Genomic DNA, 16,563 nt, shown 5'->3' with positions numbered 1-16,563 from the left:
GGGCATGCCGCGTAGATGATAGAGTTTTGTCGCTGGTGTAAACGTCATCACTCGGCGACATAGTAGTGCGTTTTTCTAGCTGCCTCTCGCTTTTTCTTTTAAATAAAGCTCTTAAAAGGCTTTTGGACCAAAGTAGGATTTATCGTAAATGATCCGTTTTTCATTTCATTGTTCTTGGAAACATATATCGGTGCAACCCCCCCCCCCAAAAAACAAAACCCCTCCTGTCCGGAAGTTGATTCAGTGATTGTAGACACACATGCTTCGCTTGCTCAGATATGCCAAAGCTCTTCGATATAAAGTTCCCGGGAGGATGTAAGAGTCTCCCCGATGGCTTCTGGTCAGCCGTAGACGTGTGGATAAAGAAACCTCATGTTGTAAACAAGCGTCTTTGTGGAGTTAAAGAGACAGACAGCAAAGATGTGGACCAAGACGACCTACGGCTCCTGCTGCATGATCCTGAACTCTTCACAGATGCGCTGCTCTTCATGATCACTGGGGCCTCAGCTGCCCACGAAGCCGACAAACCATGGTCCTCCAGCGTCAGGACATTTATTCCCAAAGTAAACTGTTATGGGACAAACCTGCATAAAGAAATTATCCTGAAAGGTAAGAGCTTCTCACTTCTGCAAACTGTTGTATCAGTTATATTTCTTTCTAATGCCTTCTCTCTTGTTCTCTGCAGACTTTGGTAGACAGCGAGTGACCTTTATTCCATTTGAAGAGGATGCAGAGGGAAAAGCGTCTCTGAGGAAAGGCAACATTTATCAGATTCAGCTCTGCAATCAGGACTGTGAGGAATGGTGAGTCTGCAGTCATCATCTTTACAGCACATTAGAACATACAGGACGAAATGCCTTGTTTTGGACGATAGTTTACTGGTTGATTATACAATCCTGATGTTCAAACTGAGCATCAGAATGAGGAAGAAAGGTGATTTAAGTGACTTTGAGCATGGCATTGTTGTTGGTGCCATACGTATAGGTTGGAATATTTCAGAAACTGCTGATCTGCTGGCATTTCTAGAGTTTACTGGGAATGGAGTGGAAAAAGAAAAAATATCCAATGAGCTGCAGCTCTGCTTCTTTTTGTCAGAGGTCAGAGTATGTCCAGACCTCTTCAAGCTGATAGGAAGCCAAAAGTAACTCAAATAGACACTTGTTATAACAAAAAATATGCCGAAGAGCATCTCTGAGTGCACAACATATTAAACATTTAAGTGGATCGTCTACTACAGCAGAAGACCAATCCAGGTGCCACTCCTGTTAAAACTGAGGCTGCATTTCACTGGACAAGAAAAGACTGGAAAATCTCGTCTGGTCTGAGTCTTGATTTCTTCTAACAGTGGGTGTATGAATGAAAGACAAGTTATTAGGGTTTTTTTGAGGGTCTTCACCATCTAGTATTATTATTTTTGTAGTCCACCACTGATGTTTAAAAATGGGTCTGACATTCAGCGTCAACAGCAATAAGAAAATTTAAACCACAGAATATAATTTAGAGTTGTTATTCTTATTGTTCAAACTTTGTTACATTGTCTCTGTTTTTTTAAATTTGTTTTGGGTTTATCTCCTTTTTCTTATTAATATTTAAAATTATTTTTTCATATTTAAAAATCCTCCTGATATTGATATAAGTGAACTCGGAGCAGCGACGTCACAAACTCTCAGTTAATATACATGTTAGTATAGTTAGCATAAAATGAGCACAACACTGTAGATGACTTGTGCTTTATCTGCAGGTCCCTGGAGTTGTGTGCGCTGTCGGTCGATTCCTGGTTCTCTGATGGCGTCGCCTACCCCAAGCTGCCCTGGCTGTCCTCTGACCTGCTGCCTAAACTGGTGCGCTGGGCCACCGAGTGCAGGAGTAGCGAGTTCAGGAGCACGTTGTCTCTGCTGCCAGTGGAGAAGTACAGCCTCATGTACCAACAGCTGAAGGACAAGTACAAGGCCATGGTGAAGGTGAGGAGACTTGATGATGTGAGGCTTGTTTATTCTTTTGTTTACGTCCTATTCTCTTGTGTTGATATATTCATATATATTTCTCACACTGTTTCCAGGTTTGGCCTGAGGTTACAGATCCTGAAAAGTTTGTGTATGAGGATGTTGCTATTGCTACGTATCTCCTGGTTAGTTCAAACCTTCCAATAATCTTCTTTTCACCAAATGAGTGGATCCTATCACGATTATACTTGAATTAGCCTTTGAAATAATTAACAAATACGTCCATACAGGTACTGTGTGTGCAGGTAAAAACAGCTAATAACTCACATGACCTTATGTCAGGTGTCAGAGGGTCATGCAACTTAAGCTAAATCAATCAACCTGAATGTGAAAAATGACCTTTGACCTTAGGAATCCATTTGTAGGTTACGAGTATCAGCAGCATCAGCAGCATTTGTCACTCCCTAACCATGAGTCTGTGTCACCGTGCTGCTGCAGGTGCTGTGGGCCGAGGAGAGAGCAGAGAAAGGTCTGACTGCCAGGCAGTCCTTTGTGGACCTCGGCTGTGGAAATGGCCTCTTGGTTCACATTCTGACCAATGAAGGGGTGAGTTCAGTGCTTGATGAATTCATGTAAAAGCAGCAGTTTATTAGGCCAGATCGTCACGCTGGACCGAGTGTTTGATCTTTGTTATGAGTGACTGAATCCTCAGCTTTTGTTCTGCACACTGGTGACTGAACACTGTTTGAATTTAGAAGAAAATCAAACAGCAGCTACTTCCTGGTTACATTCTCACCCAAAGCCCACAAAGTCCTCAAAATCATCCACAGTATGAGAACACTCTTCATATTTGATAACCCTGTATATGGTGGTCACATATAAAACATTTCACACTAACTTTAGGAAAGCCAGAAGCGCTGTCTTAAAGGTACAGTCAGTAATTTCCTTTTAGTTTATTTGATTTAAAAAAAAAAGAGTGTTGTACTCATAAATATACATAGATTAGTGTCTCTTTCAACAAACTGATATGTTCATATAAACTTAGAATGGATCCATTAAAAATGTATAGGAGTTAGTTAGTGCAGAGCTTCCCAAAGTGTGGGGCCCGCCCCCTAGGGGGGGCGCAGAGCCATTGCAGGGGAGGTGCGGTATGAAAAAAAAAAAGAAAGCTTGGACACTGCTAGCATAATGGATAATGGACAGGTTCTTGACGGGGCTCCCACACAAACGCAAAGCAGGAGATGAAGCATCGCTGAATATTTTTCCAAACCAACATCTCATACCTTGTTTCCTGAACTGAAGACAAAACTTTTCATAACTATGCTGATTTATTCCAGATATTGTCCCAATTACATATTTTCTACAGATTAGAAATGCGACCCTCGTATCTCCAGGCAACTGACAATGAGCTGGCAACAACAGCAGTTAGTATAACGTAGAGTTTAAAGGTCACACTTTCCCTCTGATAAACAGTTTGATTGCATCTCACATTGGATGCGAGTTTATTCAGTAAGTGTTTGATTCCAACTTTGTTGGCTAACAGGAGCTAACAGCGGTAAAAACAGCAGCTCAACCCGTATCGATCTCCTTTGACAAAGTAAAGCGTAAATAAAGATGGACATCTCTCACTCAGCAGCTGAGGTAAACAGTGGACTTTTATAGACAGGGGAAAACGCCGGGGCAGGTCCAGATCTGGTAGTAGAAACATATCGGCCGGCCATTGTCGTTAAGGGGTACATTCTAAATTTTAATGTTTTTGATCTGACTTGGCTGAGTGTGTGAATGTGTTTGAGGTTGATTAGCCTCTCTGACCATCAGGCATCTTGTGTTACAGCACCCTGGAAGGGGCATCGATGTTCGCAGGAGGAAGATCTGGGACATGTACGGCCCCCAGACTCTGCTGGAGGTGAGCGAGCCGAGCATGAAACGTTCGACTCCGTGTCCTCACTTTGTGCTTCAATTTATTGTAATTAAAAAGTACAATGAAGCATTCATAAAGATGTAAAAGTAATGATCAGGGAGAATTTTACACCTGCAGTGCTGTGAAAAAGTCTTTTTCCTCTTTCTTATGTGTTTAGAAATTAGAAAAAGACAACCTGAATAAATAAAAAGTGCAGTTTTGAAATGAGGATTTAATTTATTCAGGGCAACGAAAATCTATCCAAGCATACACGGCCCTGTGTGGAAAAGTAATTGCCCTCCTAAACCTATGAATGCGGTTTTGCCACCCTTGGCAGCAAAAACTGCAATCAAGTGATTGTGATAACTGGCAGTGAGTCTCACATCAGCGTGGAGGAATTTTAGCCCCACTCATCTTTGCAGAATAGTTTTAATTTAGCCACATTTAAGGTGTTTCCAGCATGAACTGCTTGTTTAAAGTCACGCCAAAGCATCTCAATTGGATTCAGGTCCACACTTTGACTAGGTCACACAGAGAGAGCATGCAGACTCCACACAGAAAGGCCTGACAACATGGTGGGTTACAAACCTGGACGTGTGCGACGGTGAGGCAACAGTGCCGTTATCTGAGCTACTTAGAGGCGGACCTGCTGGTGTGTTTCAGATCTTGAGATTTAGGGCATAACTTGACGGTCGTCCCATGTGTGACGTTCTTTTTATGAATTGCTTTGTTCGATTTATGCCAGATGTAACGGGACTCAAACGTTCCAAAAAGTTCAAATTTTGTCTCATCAGTCCACAGAATATTTTCCAATATTCTGTGGACTAATAGTTTTTCACAGCACTGTACATTTCTTGTAGTTTACTTAAGAGATTCTTGCTTTTATGATTGTAATAAGCTGCACAAAGAAAATACTACCACAGAAGCTTGCATACACATGTGGACACACACATTTCCAGAGAAACCTGCCCTGAAAACGCCGCTTTCTCCCGTCTGCCTCCTGTCCTCAGTCGCTCATTTAACAACAAGCTGCTGACTGCTTCCATTTCAGGTCATCTATTATTGACCGATTTTAGCGGAGCGGATGTGGTAGAACAATCTCTCTGCGCCCCCGGGGCAGCTGTACTCAGTCCTCAACCTTTATTCGGAAGCTCTCTGGACTTCACAGGCTCTTAACTCTCATCATTTGTGATGTTGGTGTCAGGGCCATCTGTTAAATATGAAAGGATTTATATAAACTCTCTAAAAAAAGTTGTTGGGATCTTGTAGTTGTTTTCTAATTGCAATTATAAAAAATATTTGAGCCCACTAAGAAAAAAACCCAAACCAAAACTTTAAATGCATCTCAAATAAAAGTCTAAGCAGATAAAAATACTTATTTCTATTAAATGATATTAAATTAGACCGGTGTGCATCCCTCCTGCTCTAAGGACCTCTTGTACTCTTTGGGTCTGTGCTATTTCAGGAAAAGGCAATTACTCCCAGCGAGAGCTTCTTATTCCCGGGTACAGACTGGCTGATTGGGAACCATTCGGACGAGCTCACACCGTGGATCCCCGTTATAGCAGCCAGGCGAGTCATCAGGAGACACAATCACACTCAGCAGCTCAAGTGCCAGCTGATCTCTCCAGTTTTGGAATAACATTATGGGCAGGGGGTGATGTGTGAAGAGTGTGTGTGTGTGTGTGTGTTTACTGAAACGGCCACCTGATGGCGATGTTGAGCCTCAGCGTGAGGAGTCAGATTTCTCCTTGTTTGAGACTGCAGATGATGATTTCTTGTGTGTGTCGCTTCCTGTCTGAACAGTTTGAGTAAAGGTGGAAAAATGCTTAAGTAAAACAAGTCCTCTGTAGTCTGACTGCATTAAAGAGTAATGATCGGCACTGTGTAGATTTATTTTGTCCCTTCTTTTTCAAATTATAGGTCGTCTTATTCCTGCCGCTACTTTGTCCTCCCCTGCTGTTTCTTCGACTTCTGTGGAAAATACCAGAGACGCCAGTGTAAGAAGTCTCAGTACAAGGAATACATCGACTTCATCGCTGAGGTCAGCCAAGTCTGTGGCTTCAACACTGACGAAGACTGTTTGAGAATACCTTCTACTAAACGGGTAGGCTGACAGAAACAGAGTGGAGGCGGCTTCACAGCAAATCCATCTGACTTGTTGTAAACATTTGTTTGACCCCGGCCTCTGTTTTTTTTTTCCTTCTTCTTTCAGTCTGTGCTCCAGAACAAATCACATTGTATTAGTTCAGCAATTCGTGAATTCTTCTTCTCTCTCCACCCGTCTACCGCGCAGCTCTGCTGTCAGCTATCAAATAATTAATACAAGACAGCGAGGGAAAGAAATAAAGAGAGAAATCCGTTTGGTGGGGTTCTGTAATAGGTGCAGGTTTGAAATGGTTGTAAAAAAGTTTGTGAAAATTAAAACACACCTTAGTTATGACGTTTCCCATAATGCACCTCAACTGCATCTCTCCCCTGCACAGATCTGAAAGTTATAACTCTTCTTTCAGAATAGCACAAAAGGGCTACGTTGCCAAGACAGCATCACAGTTGCTGCACATCCGTGATGAGAATCTGCCGTTTCACCGCATCACAAAGCTGCTCTGTTGGGTTGAGATCTGGTGACTGTGGAGGACTTTAGAGTACAGGGAACTCGCTGTCACGTTGAGCTTTGCGACATGGAGTGTTACACTGTGGTCATGAATGTATGGACATGGTCAACAACAAAACACATGCAGATTGGGGTGTTTAACATTTGGTTAGTACTGAGTGTGCCAAGACTTCCTGTTGATCCGAGGCAGGATCCATGCTTTCATGTTTACACCATATACTGACTCCGTCTGAATGTCACAACAGAAACTGAGACGGGATCAGGCGATGGTTTTCCAGTCTGCTGTGTGTTTGGAAAGTCTGTGTGAACTGTAGCCTCAGCTTCCTGTCAGCTAGTAGGGTCTTCTGCTGCTGTAGCCCAACTGCTTCAAGGCTGGATCTGTTGTGCACTGAGATGCCTTTCTGCACCTCGGTTGAAATGAGTGGCTATTTAAGTTACTGTTACCTTCCTGTCAGCTCGAAACAGCTTGGACCTTCATCAGGTTGTCTTGACCAGCTGCTGTCATGCGATTAGCTTGAAGTCAGTAACTTCATTACATGTTTTTGCAATCCTGGGATTATGTGGAAACACTTCTCAGCGCTATGATCAGTGGATGGCTGAAGTAAATCATACAGCTGTGCGTCCCAGCCTTTTCTCCACCTGGGCTTCGTTTAGTGTAGACGTACAATAAATCAAGGATGTCTTTATAATCCCAGAGGGAACAATAAATCTGTTAGCGGGTAGCCATTAATAGCTACAATATACTCGTGGCCATAAAAAGAACAAGCTATTATTTTCTGGGCTTTGCTGTTTGCTCATCAGTAACACTCAGTTTGCTCATATCAGCAAAAGCTCTCCCACAAAATTATTTCATGGGAACATTTTCAAATGGAAAGAAAAAGTATGATTTCTTTGAACTTAATAACAAGAAAAGACAACCAAACAGGGAGTCGCCCTCACACTCTGCTCTCTTTTTTTTTTCTTTTTTTTCCCACAGGTGTGTCTTTTAGGAAAGTCAAGAAACTATCAGTTATCTGATGAACCTGAGGTAGAGCAACAAAGGGCTCATTACATCCACAGCCGCTGCACTGCTCCCGGGGTCACAGTTCAGAGGTCAGACGTCAGTAATGACGAGGACTGTTGCAATGGGGACGGAAGCTGTAACGGCACCCCCGGGAGCTCCTGGGGAGCCGGGTTCCAGCCGCGAGATCGCGTCGAAGCGGTGCGAAATTGTGCTGCTCTCCCGCGGGACTTTGTTGACGGTGTTGTTCTGCGGGTTGCTAATGCTCTTCTGGGAATGACCGCGGGCGATGGAGAAGGATCCTGCCGTGACTGGAACCAAGGAGGTAAAACGATTGACATGAGTCGCTGCTGAACTGAGTCACAGGTTGAGATCAAATCCAGAATAGGATCAGTATCTGTGAGGTGTTCCTATTTGCCTGTAGGACAGAAAGACTCTCTGTGTGATGCATCTGAGTGCCCGGTCTGAGCATCAAGACCTGGCGCTCAGATGCATCTTAGGCCCCTGAAGGTTCTTGTCTAGATGAGATATTAGGATGTCATCATGTTGCCTAACTACCACCTAGCAGTCGGCTAAATTGACCAATTATTCGCACCAAAAACAGCTTTTAAAGACATTGTCACGTTTTTATATTATAACACAGTTATTATTAATTATTGTCTTTACCAAAAAAAAGCATCTCAAGGCAACCGCTGTTGTGATTTGGCGCTATGTAAATGACCCAGTCTTAGCATATCAAAAACATCTATCACCCTATTTTTTTATTAACTTCTCTCACTGTGATTAAGTGTATCAACCTGTAATTAAAGGCAAAATGACTTTATAATGTGTTTTCTGCTGGAGAGGTGAGAAGAACATTAGATGAGCTTGAAAGTGTATATGATGTAAGAAAGCTGTATAAGGGCTGGTAGGTGGATGTTAATGTCTGTGGATAAGCAGCTGTTGTGAACCACACTATTTAAGCCTTGTCCACATATACAGGATACAGATTCACTACTCTCCCTTTGCTTCGAAGCTAATGGTTGGCTATTAGTGGACATCTCGTTGCCTCTAATGTATTCACCACATTGGTGTACAGCACTCTGCTAAAGTCTTCAGCCACACCTCGTTTCTTTATATTTTGCTGGGAAAATGAGAAACGGGTCCAGTGATTTATTGAAGCGTGCAAGCATTTGAATGTGGGAGACAGACACGCTCTCAACTTTCCTTTTTTGATAACGATTATAGTTAAGGCTAGATCAGGTAACCCTGAGTGCTCCCTTAGTTACACTGCTGGGTTGCCAGGGGCTTGTTGAGTATTTCTTGTTCGTTCACCCTTTGTTTTTATGCACCACTCTGGATTTCCACAGTGTGCCTTTTCCCCCGTCTCCCTCCCCTCACCCCCAACAGATGGCCGCCCCTCCCTGAGCCTGGTTCTGCTGGGGGTTTCTTCCTGTTAAAAGGGAGTTTTTCCTTCCCACTGTCACCAAGTGCTTGCTCACAGGGGGTCATCTGATTAAGGTTTTGTCTTTATTATTGTAGAGTCTTTACCTTATAATATAAAGCACATTGAGGCAACTGTTGTTGTGCTTTGGTGCCTCTGCTGTCCATTACAAAGAATGCAGGTTTGGGGCATTTCCCTACTGTGGTCACTTTTCAACCCCCGAGGCTACTTCCATCTTTTGTACACAGTCTATGCCTTTGATCAGTTACATAGTGAGTGCTTTTTACCTCGTATGGTGCGGAGCAGATGTAACCCGATGCCTCTGAAACGACACCGTCACAATCAATCGTTACATATGGCGTCAGCACTTTTTAAAACTCACCAGCTACACCATTACATCCGCAGCACCTACTGCCTGAACTTTGAATTTCATTCTTCGTCCATCATCCCGTCTGACCCCCCCACCTCGCTGATTACAATCCTGCCCCTCAGCATCAGCCGGTGAGACCTGATGACACAGAGCGACGCCTCTTTGAACTCTGCCACACCCTCCGCCAGCTGCGTACCACGCAGCCCGTATCAAACACCCACAGACACGCACACACATTTACTTTCACAGCACCCACGCAATCACCTTTGTCAACACCTCTGCAGCCCCGCTGACACACACACTCACACACAGTCACACGTTATGAACGAGATAAGGGCACGAAGCCTGCTATTATTAAAACAGAACGTTTCTTGTCGGGGTGTCGGTGGAATTAAAGGTAGAAAATTTTAGGGAGAGTGAATAAAGGGAGAGTGTAACTCTGTATGGAGATGACTGCATGAATAATGCACCACCATCTATGATTTATGCATGAGCACGCATTTGTATTGAGGGATTCCTACCAGTTATCTGCTGTGTACGAACAAAGGCCAAATTCAGAGGGAGCCAGCGCATGTTAAATAAATCCAGATGGGTCTCGGAGTCATTTAAAGTGCTTTGGAGTTTAGTTTCTGTCTGCTCTTTAATGCATCTTCAAAAAGTCTAATCATTTTCAGTATGGTGATGTTTCCCTTTTTGGCACTTAAGCGGATATTTTATGATCATTTTGTTTCTGTGGCTTTATGGCTCTGGTGCGACGTCAGACGATGTTCTTTTATCTTTTCTTTTTATCTCTTTTACTGTAAATACAAACAAATAATACTCATTAAGCTCTGAAACTGTCAGAAATAAGCAGGTTTTCACTATGCATAAGAGTCAGTATTTTTCCTGTTTGGCCAGCTATTGTTGGGTTTGTATCATAAGACTGATACTCAGTGATTTATAGTAATTCTTTGAAATGAAAATTCCTATTTAACATCAATCAGACTCTTTCCTTTTTTATTTGGGACAAGTTCTTCTATTTAAAAGGTTTGCACTGAGCAAGTTAAAACATCTTAGTGTCTCTGCTGCTTATATCAGTTGCATATATTGTGCTTCCTGTGCATTAAACTTAAAAATATCTCACAGCTCTTCTGAGACACTGTAAATATGAAGCAAGTTACTAATTCATGCGGGCTGTAGTGCTGAGTCACAGAGTTATGTAATCACGCCGAGAATGAAAATCTGTGTGTAGCTGTACATCGAGCGACACTAAATGTCAACTCAGTAAAATGTCAGAGGGACAGTAAACACGCTATTGTACTCAGTAGAAGCAGCCTGTGTGGAAGGGCGCGGTGTGTTTTTGATGAGTGAACGCTTCACTTCACTCTTTCACATGCTGGAACATTTTCTGCTTTCCTTCAGTTTAAACCAAATATTTTTCAGATTGTTGGTTTGAAAAAATCCAAACGGAGTTTTTTGGGTTGTTTTTGTTTTTTGTATACTTTTGCTTTTGTCTCCAAAATGTCATTCATATAAAGGCCGGTTTTAAAGTTGCTTTCAGATGCTCCCTTATTCGCAAAGGGTCACCACAGCAGGTAGCTCCGCACGTTTGATCTGGATGTGCTGGATGCACTTCCTGACACAACCCCAAAGGGATTTGTGTCTCCTCCCAGACTGAACCGGGGGATCTTTCGCTTGGCAGGGAAATGTGTAAGCCACATGCTCGAGCCATAGATATATGAGGATGAGTGTAAATATTATTTATTGGGTGCTATAAGAGGATTCAGCAAGCATGCATATTTACGTTTATTAGCAATAATAATGTAATTATTGGTTCTAGTACATGTCAGTGTCCTGCATTACTATATAAATGCCAGTAGTCCCTTTTTTTTTTTTTTTAGGTTGCCAGGCAACACGGTGGCATCATATTATAGCAAGTTCATGTTTCAGTTCACCTGATTGTTACTAGCTTTGCACCTTTGCCAGATCATTTGCCAACTTTTCATCACCTTGTAAATAGATTTTTTTTTTTTAAAGGTTTAGCAAAAAGCTCGCGTACTTATTCCTTTGCATTGCAGGGACATCTTGCTCTCCTGGCACAGCAGTAGCCTGTCTCCTTTCCTCTCTCTCTGCTGTGTTTATTGCTCTGTGAGCTAGCGGTGAGGTTGCAAAGAGAGACGTGGGGCAGCCGTGTACAGAGAGACCGATTAAGAGATCTCAAATGTGATGGAAAAAAGCGAGACTTCTGTTGTTGTTTGTCTGAGTGACCATTTTATGCTGAAGTTAAATGGTTTGCAGAATCATAGCATTTCCATTGTCTCCAAACCCTATGATTCCTCCAGAAGTATATAGATTTCTTCTTCTTCTTTTGGCTTCTCCATTTAGGGGTCACCACAACAAATCACCAGCCTCCAACCTCTTCTGTCACCCCAACCCTCTGCATGTCCTCCTTCTCTACATTCATGAATCTTCTCTGTGGCCTCCCTCTATTCCTCCTGCCTGGGCAGCTCCATGTCCACTACCCCTCCTCTGCTCATCAAGACAAATATTACCCTAAAAGTATGTAATCCCTCAGAAATATGTCCTGTCATCTTTACACGCCTTGTGAGAGTTGCAGTTTTTGCAAAGATGGAAATCACAGCTGAGCTCTTTTCTCTTTTTTTTTTTTTTTCTTTTTTTCTTCAGCACAACAAAAGCAATCCTACACAACAGGCATCGTTTCAAACAAACAAGTCCAACTGTACTTTAAGCCAAGTCATTAATTCTCATCTGCACCTGGTCTTAGTCCAAGCTGAATCTACTCTGTCAATACTGTCCCTATCCCATTAATCCCCATTAACATTGTAGGCAGTAAAGGGCAGCTCTAAACGGTGTATTGATATTATATCAAGGCCTGGAGCTCCCTGGCGTCAGAGCTGTGGGATGAGAGTCTGCCCAGTTTCACACTCTGTAGCATACGACTGGGTTTGGCTGCGCTAGTGTCTGTGAATGTGGGAGTGTGTCGCATATTTTAGGGATTAACGCAGCAATTTGGCCAACTAAAATTAGGATGTATTTGGGTGGACAATATGTTTTTCGATGAATTTCAACGGCAGAAAGACAAGGTTCAGAGACCTGACAAGCAGAAGAGTTTGAAACTGAACAGTTTTCGGAAAACTGAGTTTTGGATCAGAGGGTCAGACGGTGCTTTTCATTCATATTCAGTATTCATATCATCTCTAAGCCAGCAGGGATTGCAGCGAGTGACCACAGAAGTACGATGAAGATATCACTGAAGATGCAGATTTAAGTCAAATATAGTTATGAAATCATGCGGTGTGTCTCTCCCTCCAATACGTCAGAGAAAGGAGGAAGTTTGTCATTTGTATAAACCAAAGGTCAGCTCAGATTGAATTCCCTTGTGGTGTAAAAAGGGCAAGGCCAGAAATGCCAAAAGATCTTTATAACCATAGTGCGAAAGTATGTGTGACTACAAAGGGGTTTGTCATCTATACTATGCTAATCCTAGAGGTTAAAACTGTACATATTCTCCTTTTCCTTTCTAAAATCTCTGCCCCAGTGGAGAGTTGACAAAAATGATTCAGGCTCTCAAATGGCTACTCTGGCAAAACGCGTTCCAGCTGCCCCGACAGCTTGTTGGAACGGCTTTAACTGAGCATACTTTACAGCTCTGACAAACACTCTGACAAGCTACTCTCTACTGTAAACCAATCTTTATATACTATGTGTATATATAGCTTTGCTCGCATTTTCTTGTCATAGAACAGCCGGTAACATCAACTCAAGCCGAGTGGTTCTTTGTCTGAAATGCTGGATAAAAACGATCTCTGTGCATGCTGAAGCACTGTGTTAATGCATTGATGATTATAAAATCAATAGACCTCTTCCTGCACATGTATAACTCCCATCTTTCATTGTTTGTCCCTCTTCCCTGCCCTTCAGGCAGCCTTTCTGTGAGCGAGGTTGCGGGGCTGTTGGGGCAGGAAACCCTGCGGCTCCTGAAGAAAGAGTGCGGAGGTCTTCAGACGCTTCTGAGGAACAATCATCAAGTATTTAGAGGTAGCTTTTCTGCACGCTTCTCTACGTTCTCGTAGATGGTTCATTTGAAAGTTGTATTGTTGAGAACTAGACTGTTCATTAAGTACAATATAGTGCTTAAATGAAACCAGTGACAGTGAGAAAGATACTGGAGGTTATATGAGTAACAGAAAGGGTGTTAAATAAAAAACCGTTAGCTTCTTTTTAAAAAAAGATTTTGTTTGAATTTTTATTTTCCAACAATTTAAATCATAGACTGTATATAAAAGATGGAGGCCTTAACCCTACTTTCTGGGGATATTTCAAAGTTACCCTACTTCTCGTTTGATTTATGACTTGAGTAAACTGGTAATTTTGGTTTCAAGTCTTCTTTAATAGATCCTTAAAAGAACGTCTTAATTAGAATACAGTTCATGCTTTATTGCTTGCACCTTGCTCGTTCGGTGTTCGTCAGTACAAAAAGCCCTCAGAGGAGTCAGCTGTCCAGTTTTTCCATTACGAACATTTTGTTTGTTTTCATACTAGCTTGCTAGCTAGCATTAGTCCCACCTCCTGGTATGGGCACTTCTTTAAAACCATAAGGTGGCGATGGCCTCGTTCCAGGTTGCAAAATTTTACCCATATGTTGACATCTTTTAACTACAGTGTATGCTTTTAAGACTTTTAAAAGCTACTATTTCTAAAGATAAACATGGCAGCAACATCTTTTTTTTCCCAAATTTTATTCACTCACGAAAACGTCTCACGCTCAGAACCACAATTTGGAAACAACAATCCAGGCCACAATTCTTTCAACATAACTGGACAAACACTTTTTAAAATGCAGTCCTGGAAGTCGTACTGTCGTTGACCGTAAAGCAGTGTGTTTTGCTGCTGTTCCTGGTTAAAAGTGTCAGACAGCAGGGTGAGAAGTATGCCTTCCTTTTCTTCCCCCCCCCGTAACCACAACACTGACATCAAAGCATATTTAAGCGTACTTGTGCTTGCCAAAACTCTTGAATCGTCCAATGCAAAGAGTTAATTTGCTTGGCGTCATGGCATCACACTGGGCTTTTGTTGATTGAAAAAGAGGGGAAATGAGCGCTTTTACCATCGTCATTTGGAATTTGGTTGGTCTCGAGGGATCAGTTTGAGAAAATTGGATCCCCTCCCCTACAGAAATTGCTTAGAGTGCAAGCAAAGTCAGACTTGAGATAGAAACAAAGTTGACATTTCTTTCTGATAATAGATAAAAATGTGCACGACTCTCGAAAGGTGAGAAGCTTATAACCTGTGGGGGTCAGCGCAGACATGACTTTTTCTACCCGGTGCCCTGACAGCCAGGCATCTATGTTGTGTTCTTCTCCTAATTTCTGTCTTTTAAGAAAATATTTATTTGTATCTTTTGGGAGGAGCGTTTGAGTCTGATAGATTTTGTGTCTCCCTCTTGTCACTCTTTAGTTGAAGGAGGGCGTGTCTACATAAGAGACTGGCGGGAGAAGATGCCCTTCAGGGCGGATGTTAAAAGGAAGCCCGTCACCCCGGGTGCCCTGAAAACTCGCCTCTGCTGGTTTCACGCTCACCACCCTCAGGGCTGCCCCCTGCAGGCTGAAAGCTGCGCCTTCGCCCACGGAGCACATGACCTCCGACCCTCGACGAGACCGCTGAAGAAGATAAAGAATGAAGCCTTTTGATCGACTCGTTCTTCACGACTTTTCATTGACTTTGTTTGGATTTTTAATTTGTGCAGAGCTCTGCACATCGTTGTTTGAACTCTAGTTTCCAGCCCTGTAGCCTCAAAGATAAGATTCAGGTCCAAGCAGCGAGTTTTATTGAGGCAACGTTACATCATTTCTGGGAATTGAAGCCTTGAAATTTCACAGTCCTCTTTCGTCTTTGTAAGGCTGCCAACATGCATTTCTTCCTGGTGGGGCTTCACTGCTGGAGCTCTCTAAACCTCTGGGTTATGTTGTCTTGTGAAATTTAATTTCAAAGCATCCTGTCTCCTTTTTATTTAACTGTTGGACTTTTGTCGAGTTCAGGTATACTTACTCACTATAAAGCTGATTTCAAGCTACGTCTTTGTATTTCTATTTAAAGATTATCAGCTCTGTGGTGGATCTTCTCCTCGCCCACAGCATAAAAACTCTAAAAGCTCCTGTAAACTTTCAGTCTTTAACTGCGTGCTTCACTTAGACATTTCATTCAGCTCAGACGTGTGCTTTGGGGTTCACAGACAGGGCGGGGGAGAAAGGCCGGACAGCGTTTGAACAAAGTAAATGTTAGCGGTATGAATTATTTGTTGGCAGGAGTCGAGGGCTGAGCTGCGTGTTGTCCCGTCTGGATGGGCGCTCACTGCTGCGTCTTTCTAACACAGCTTCCATCACCCTGTGGCTCAAATGTCAAAGACGGTAAGGCCCTCCGAGGGACTGCAGCCGAGCAGTGAGAAGTGCCTCCCTGGGGTTTGTTTTGTGTATGTGACAGACAACAACCAGACCGCTGATACAATAAAAACATTGTTTATACAATCAGTGTGTGGCAATGCGTTACTGTAATCTGATTACTTTTTTCAAGTAACGAGTAAAGTAAGGGATTACTATTACAAAAACGGTAATTATATTACCGTTACTTTCCCGTAGGAACGCTGCGTTACTGCGTTACTAAAACCGTGATTTTTTTTGCGAGAATGTCTCAGGACAGTGATGTAAGCGAGTGCGCTGTTAGTGACAACAGCTGTGGGCAGATCAACAATGGATCACATATCGATTGTGGGAGAGAGTCTTCTACAGCACCGTGTTGTAATTCAGCCACGTTGGAGGGTTTTCCAGCATGAACTGAATTTTTAAGGTCAAGTCACAGATCGTGTATTTGTTTGATGATCTGAAACATTTGTGAAACTTCTAGCAGAACCAGGCTCAGGGTGGGGCAGCCATCTACGGTGACCGGTTGGGGGTGAGGGGAGGAAGCCAGGACAAAAGACACACTGTGGCTCCTTAAAAAGGCGAGTGCCTCTCATAAAGTCCATACTGTGGTTGAAATGGACATCTTGAGGTTACGTACAGCTGACCGGGTGCTCGCACGTCTCCCTGCTCAGCGGCTTCGTCACTGAATATTGATGTGGATCCACAATCGTTTGCTCAGCCTGTTCAAAGGTTCAGTACAGCGAGGAAGAAAGTTCTCTGGAGTTTTTGAGTAACTGCGATCAGTAAATAGAAACTTCCTCAGAGATGAAAGAGCATTTAAACACAACCGATGCTTCAGCTGTGAGATGGACATAAACTGCTCAGTCGTAACGTGTATAGCAATGTGTGGATTTT

The 16,563-nt window shown here is 42.8% G+C and overlaps 1 protein-coding gene across 3 annotated transcripts; it reads left to right on the top strand.

Moving 5' to 3' along the window:
* trmt44 (tRNA methyltransferase 44 homolog) lies at positions 1-15,777 on the top strand. 3 transcript variants are annotated; one of them, XM_026162015.1, is made up of 12 exons: positions 2-609; positions 686-803; positions 1,742-1,961; positions 2,060-2,128; positions 2,442-2,549; positions 3,778-3,849; positions 5,309-5,415; positions 5,767-5,950; positions 7,434-7,782; positions 11,615-11,788; positions 13,172-13,288; positions 14,708-15,777. In XM_026162015.1, the coding sequence occupies exons 1-12, from the start codon at positions 279-281 to the stop codon at positions 14,938-14,940; spliced, it is 2,082 nt and encodes a 693-aa protein (XP_026017800.1). In that variant the 5' UTR covers positions 2-278; the 3' UTR covers positions 14,941-15,777. The 3 variants fall into 3 exon arrangements, with proteins under 3 accessions (XP_026017802.1, XP_026017800.1, XP_026017801.1); XM_026162017.1 differs by lacking the exons at positions 13,172-13,288; positions 14,708-15,777 and adding an exon at positions 11,915-13,153 and having other exon boundaries at positions 1-609; XM_026162016.1 differs by lacking the exon at positions 11,615-11,788.
* Positions 15,778-16,563: the final 786 nt, after the last annotated feature.

This window comes from Astatotilapia calliptera, chromosome 3 (genome assembly GCF_900246225.1).
Source record: "Astatotilapia calliptera chromosome 3, fAstCal1.2, whole genome shotgun sequence".
In the NCBI taxonomy this organism is placed as follows: domain Eukaryota; kingdom Metazoa; phylum Chordata; class Actinopteri; order Cichliformes; family Cichlidae; genus Astatotilapia; species Astatotilapia calliptera.
The sequence above is the reverse complement of the archived record's forward strand: the minus strand, read 5'-3'. Positions and strand labels throughout refer to the sequence as shown.

What these genes read in the sequence shown, in the direction of transcription:
- trmt44 (XM_026162015.1), top strand. Translation starts at nt 279, where the DNA reads ATGCCAAAGCTCTTCGATATAAAGTTCCCGGGAGGATGTAAGAGTCTC. An exon ending in AGACAAATATTACCCTAAAA is followed by an intron (nt 11,789 to 13,171) that starts GTATGTAATCCC and finishes CCTGCCCTTCAG; the next exon opens with GCAGCCTTTCTGTGAGCGAG. An exon ending in CAATCATCAAGTATTTAGAG is followed by an intron (nt 13,289 to 14,707) that starts GTAGCTTTTCTG and finishes GTCACTCTTTAG; the next exon opens with TTGAAGGAGGGCGTGTCTAC.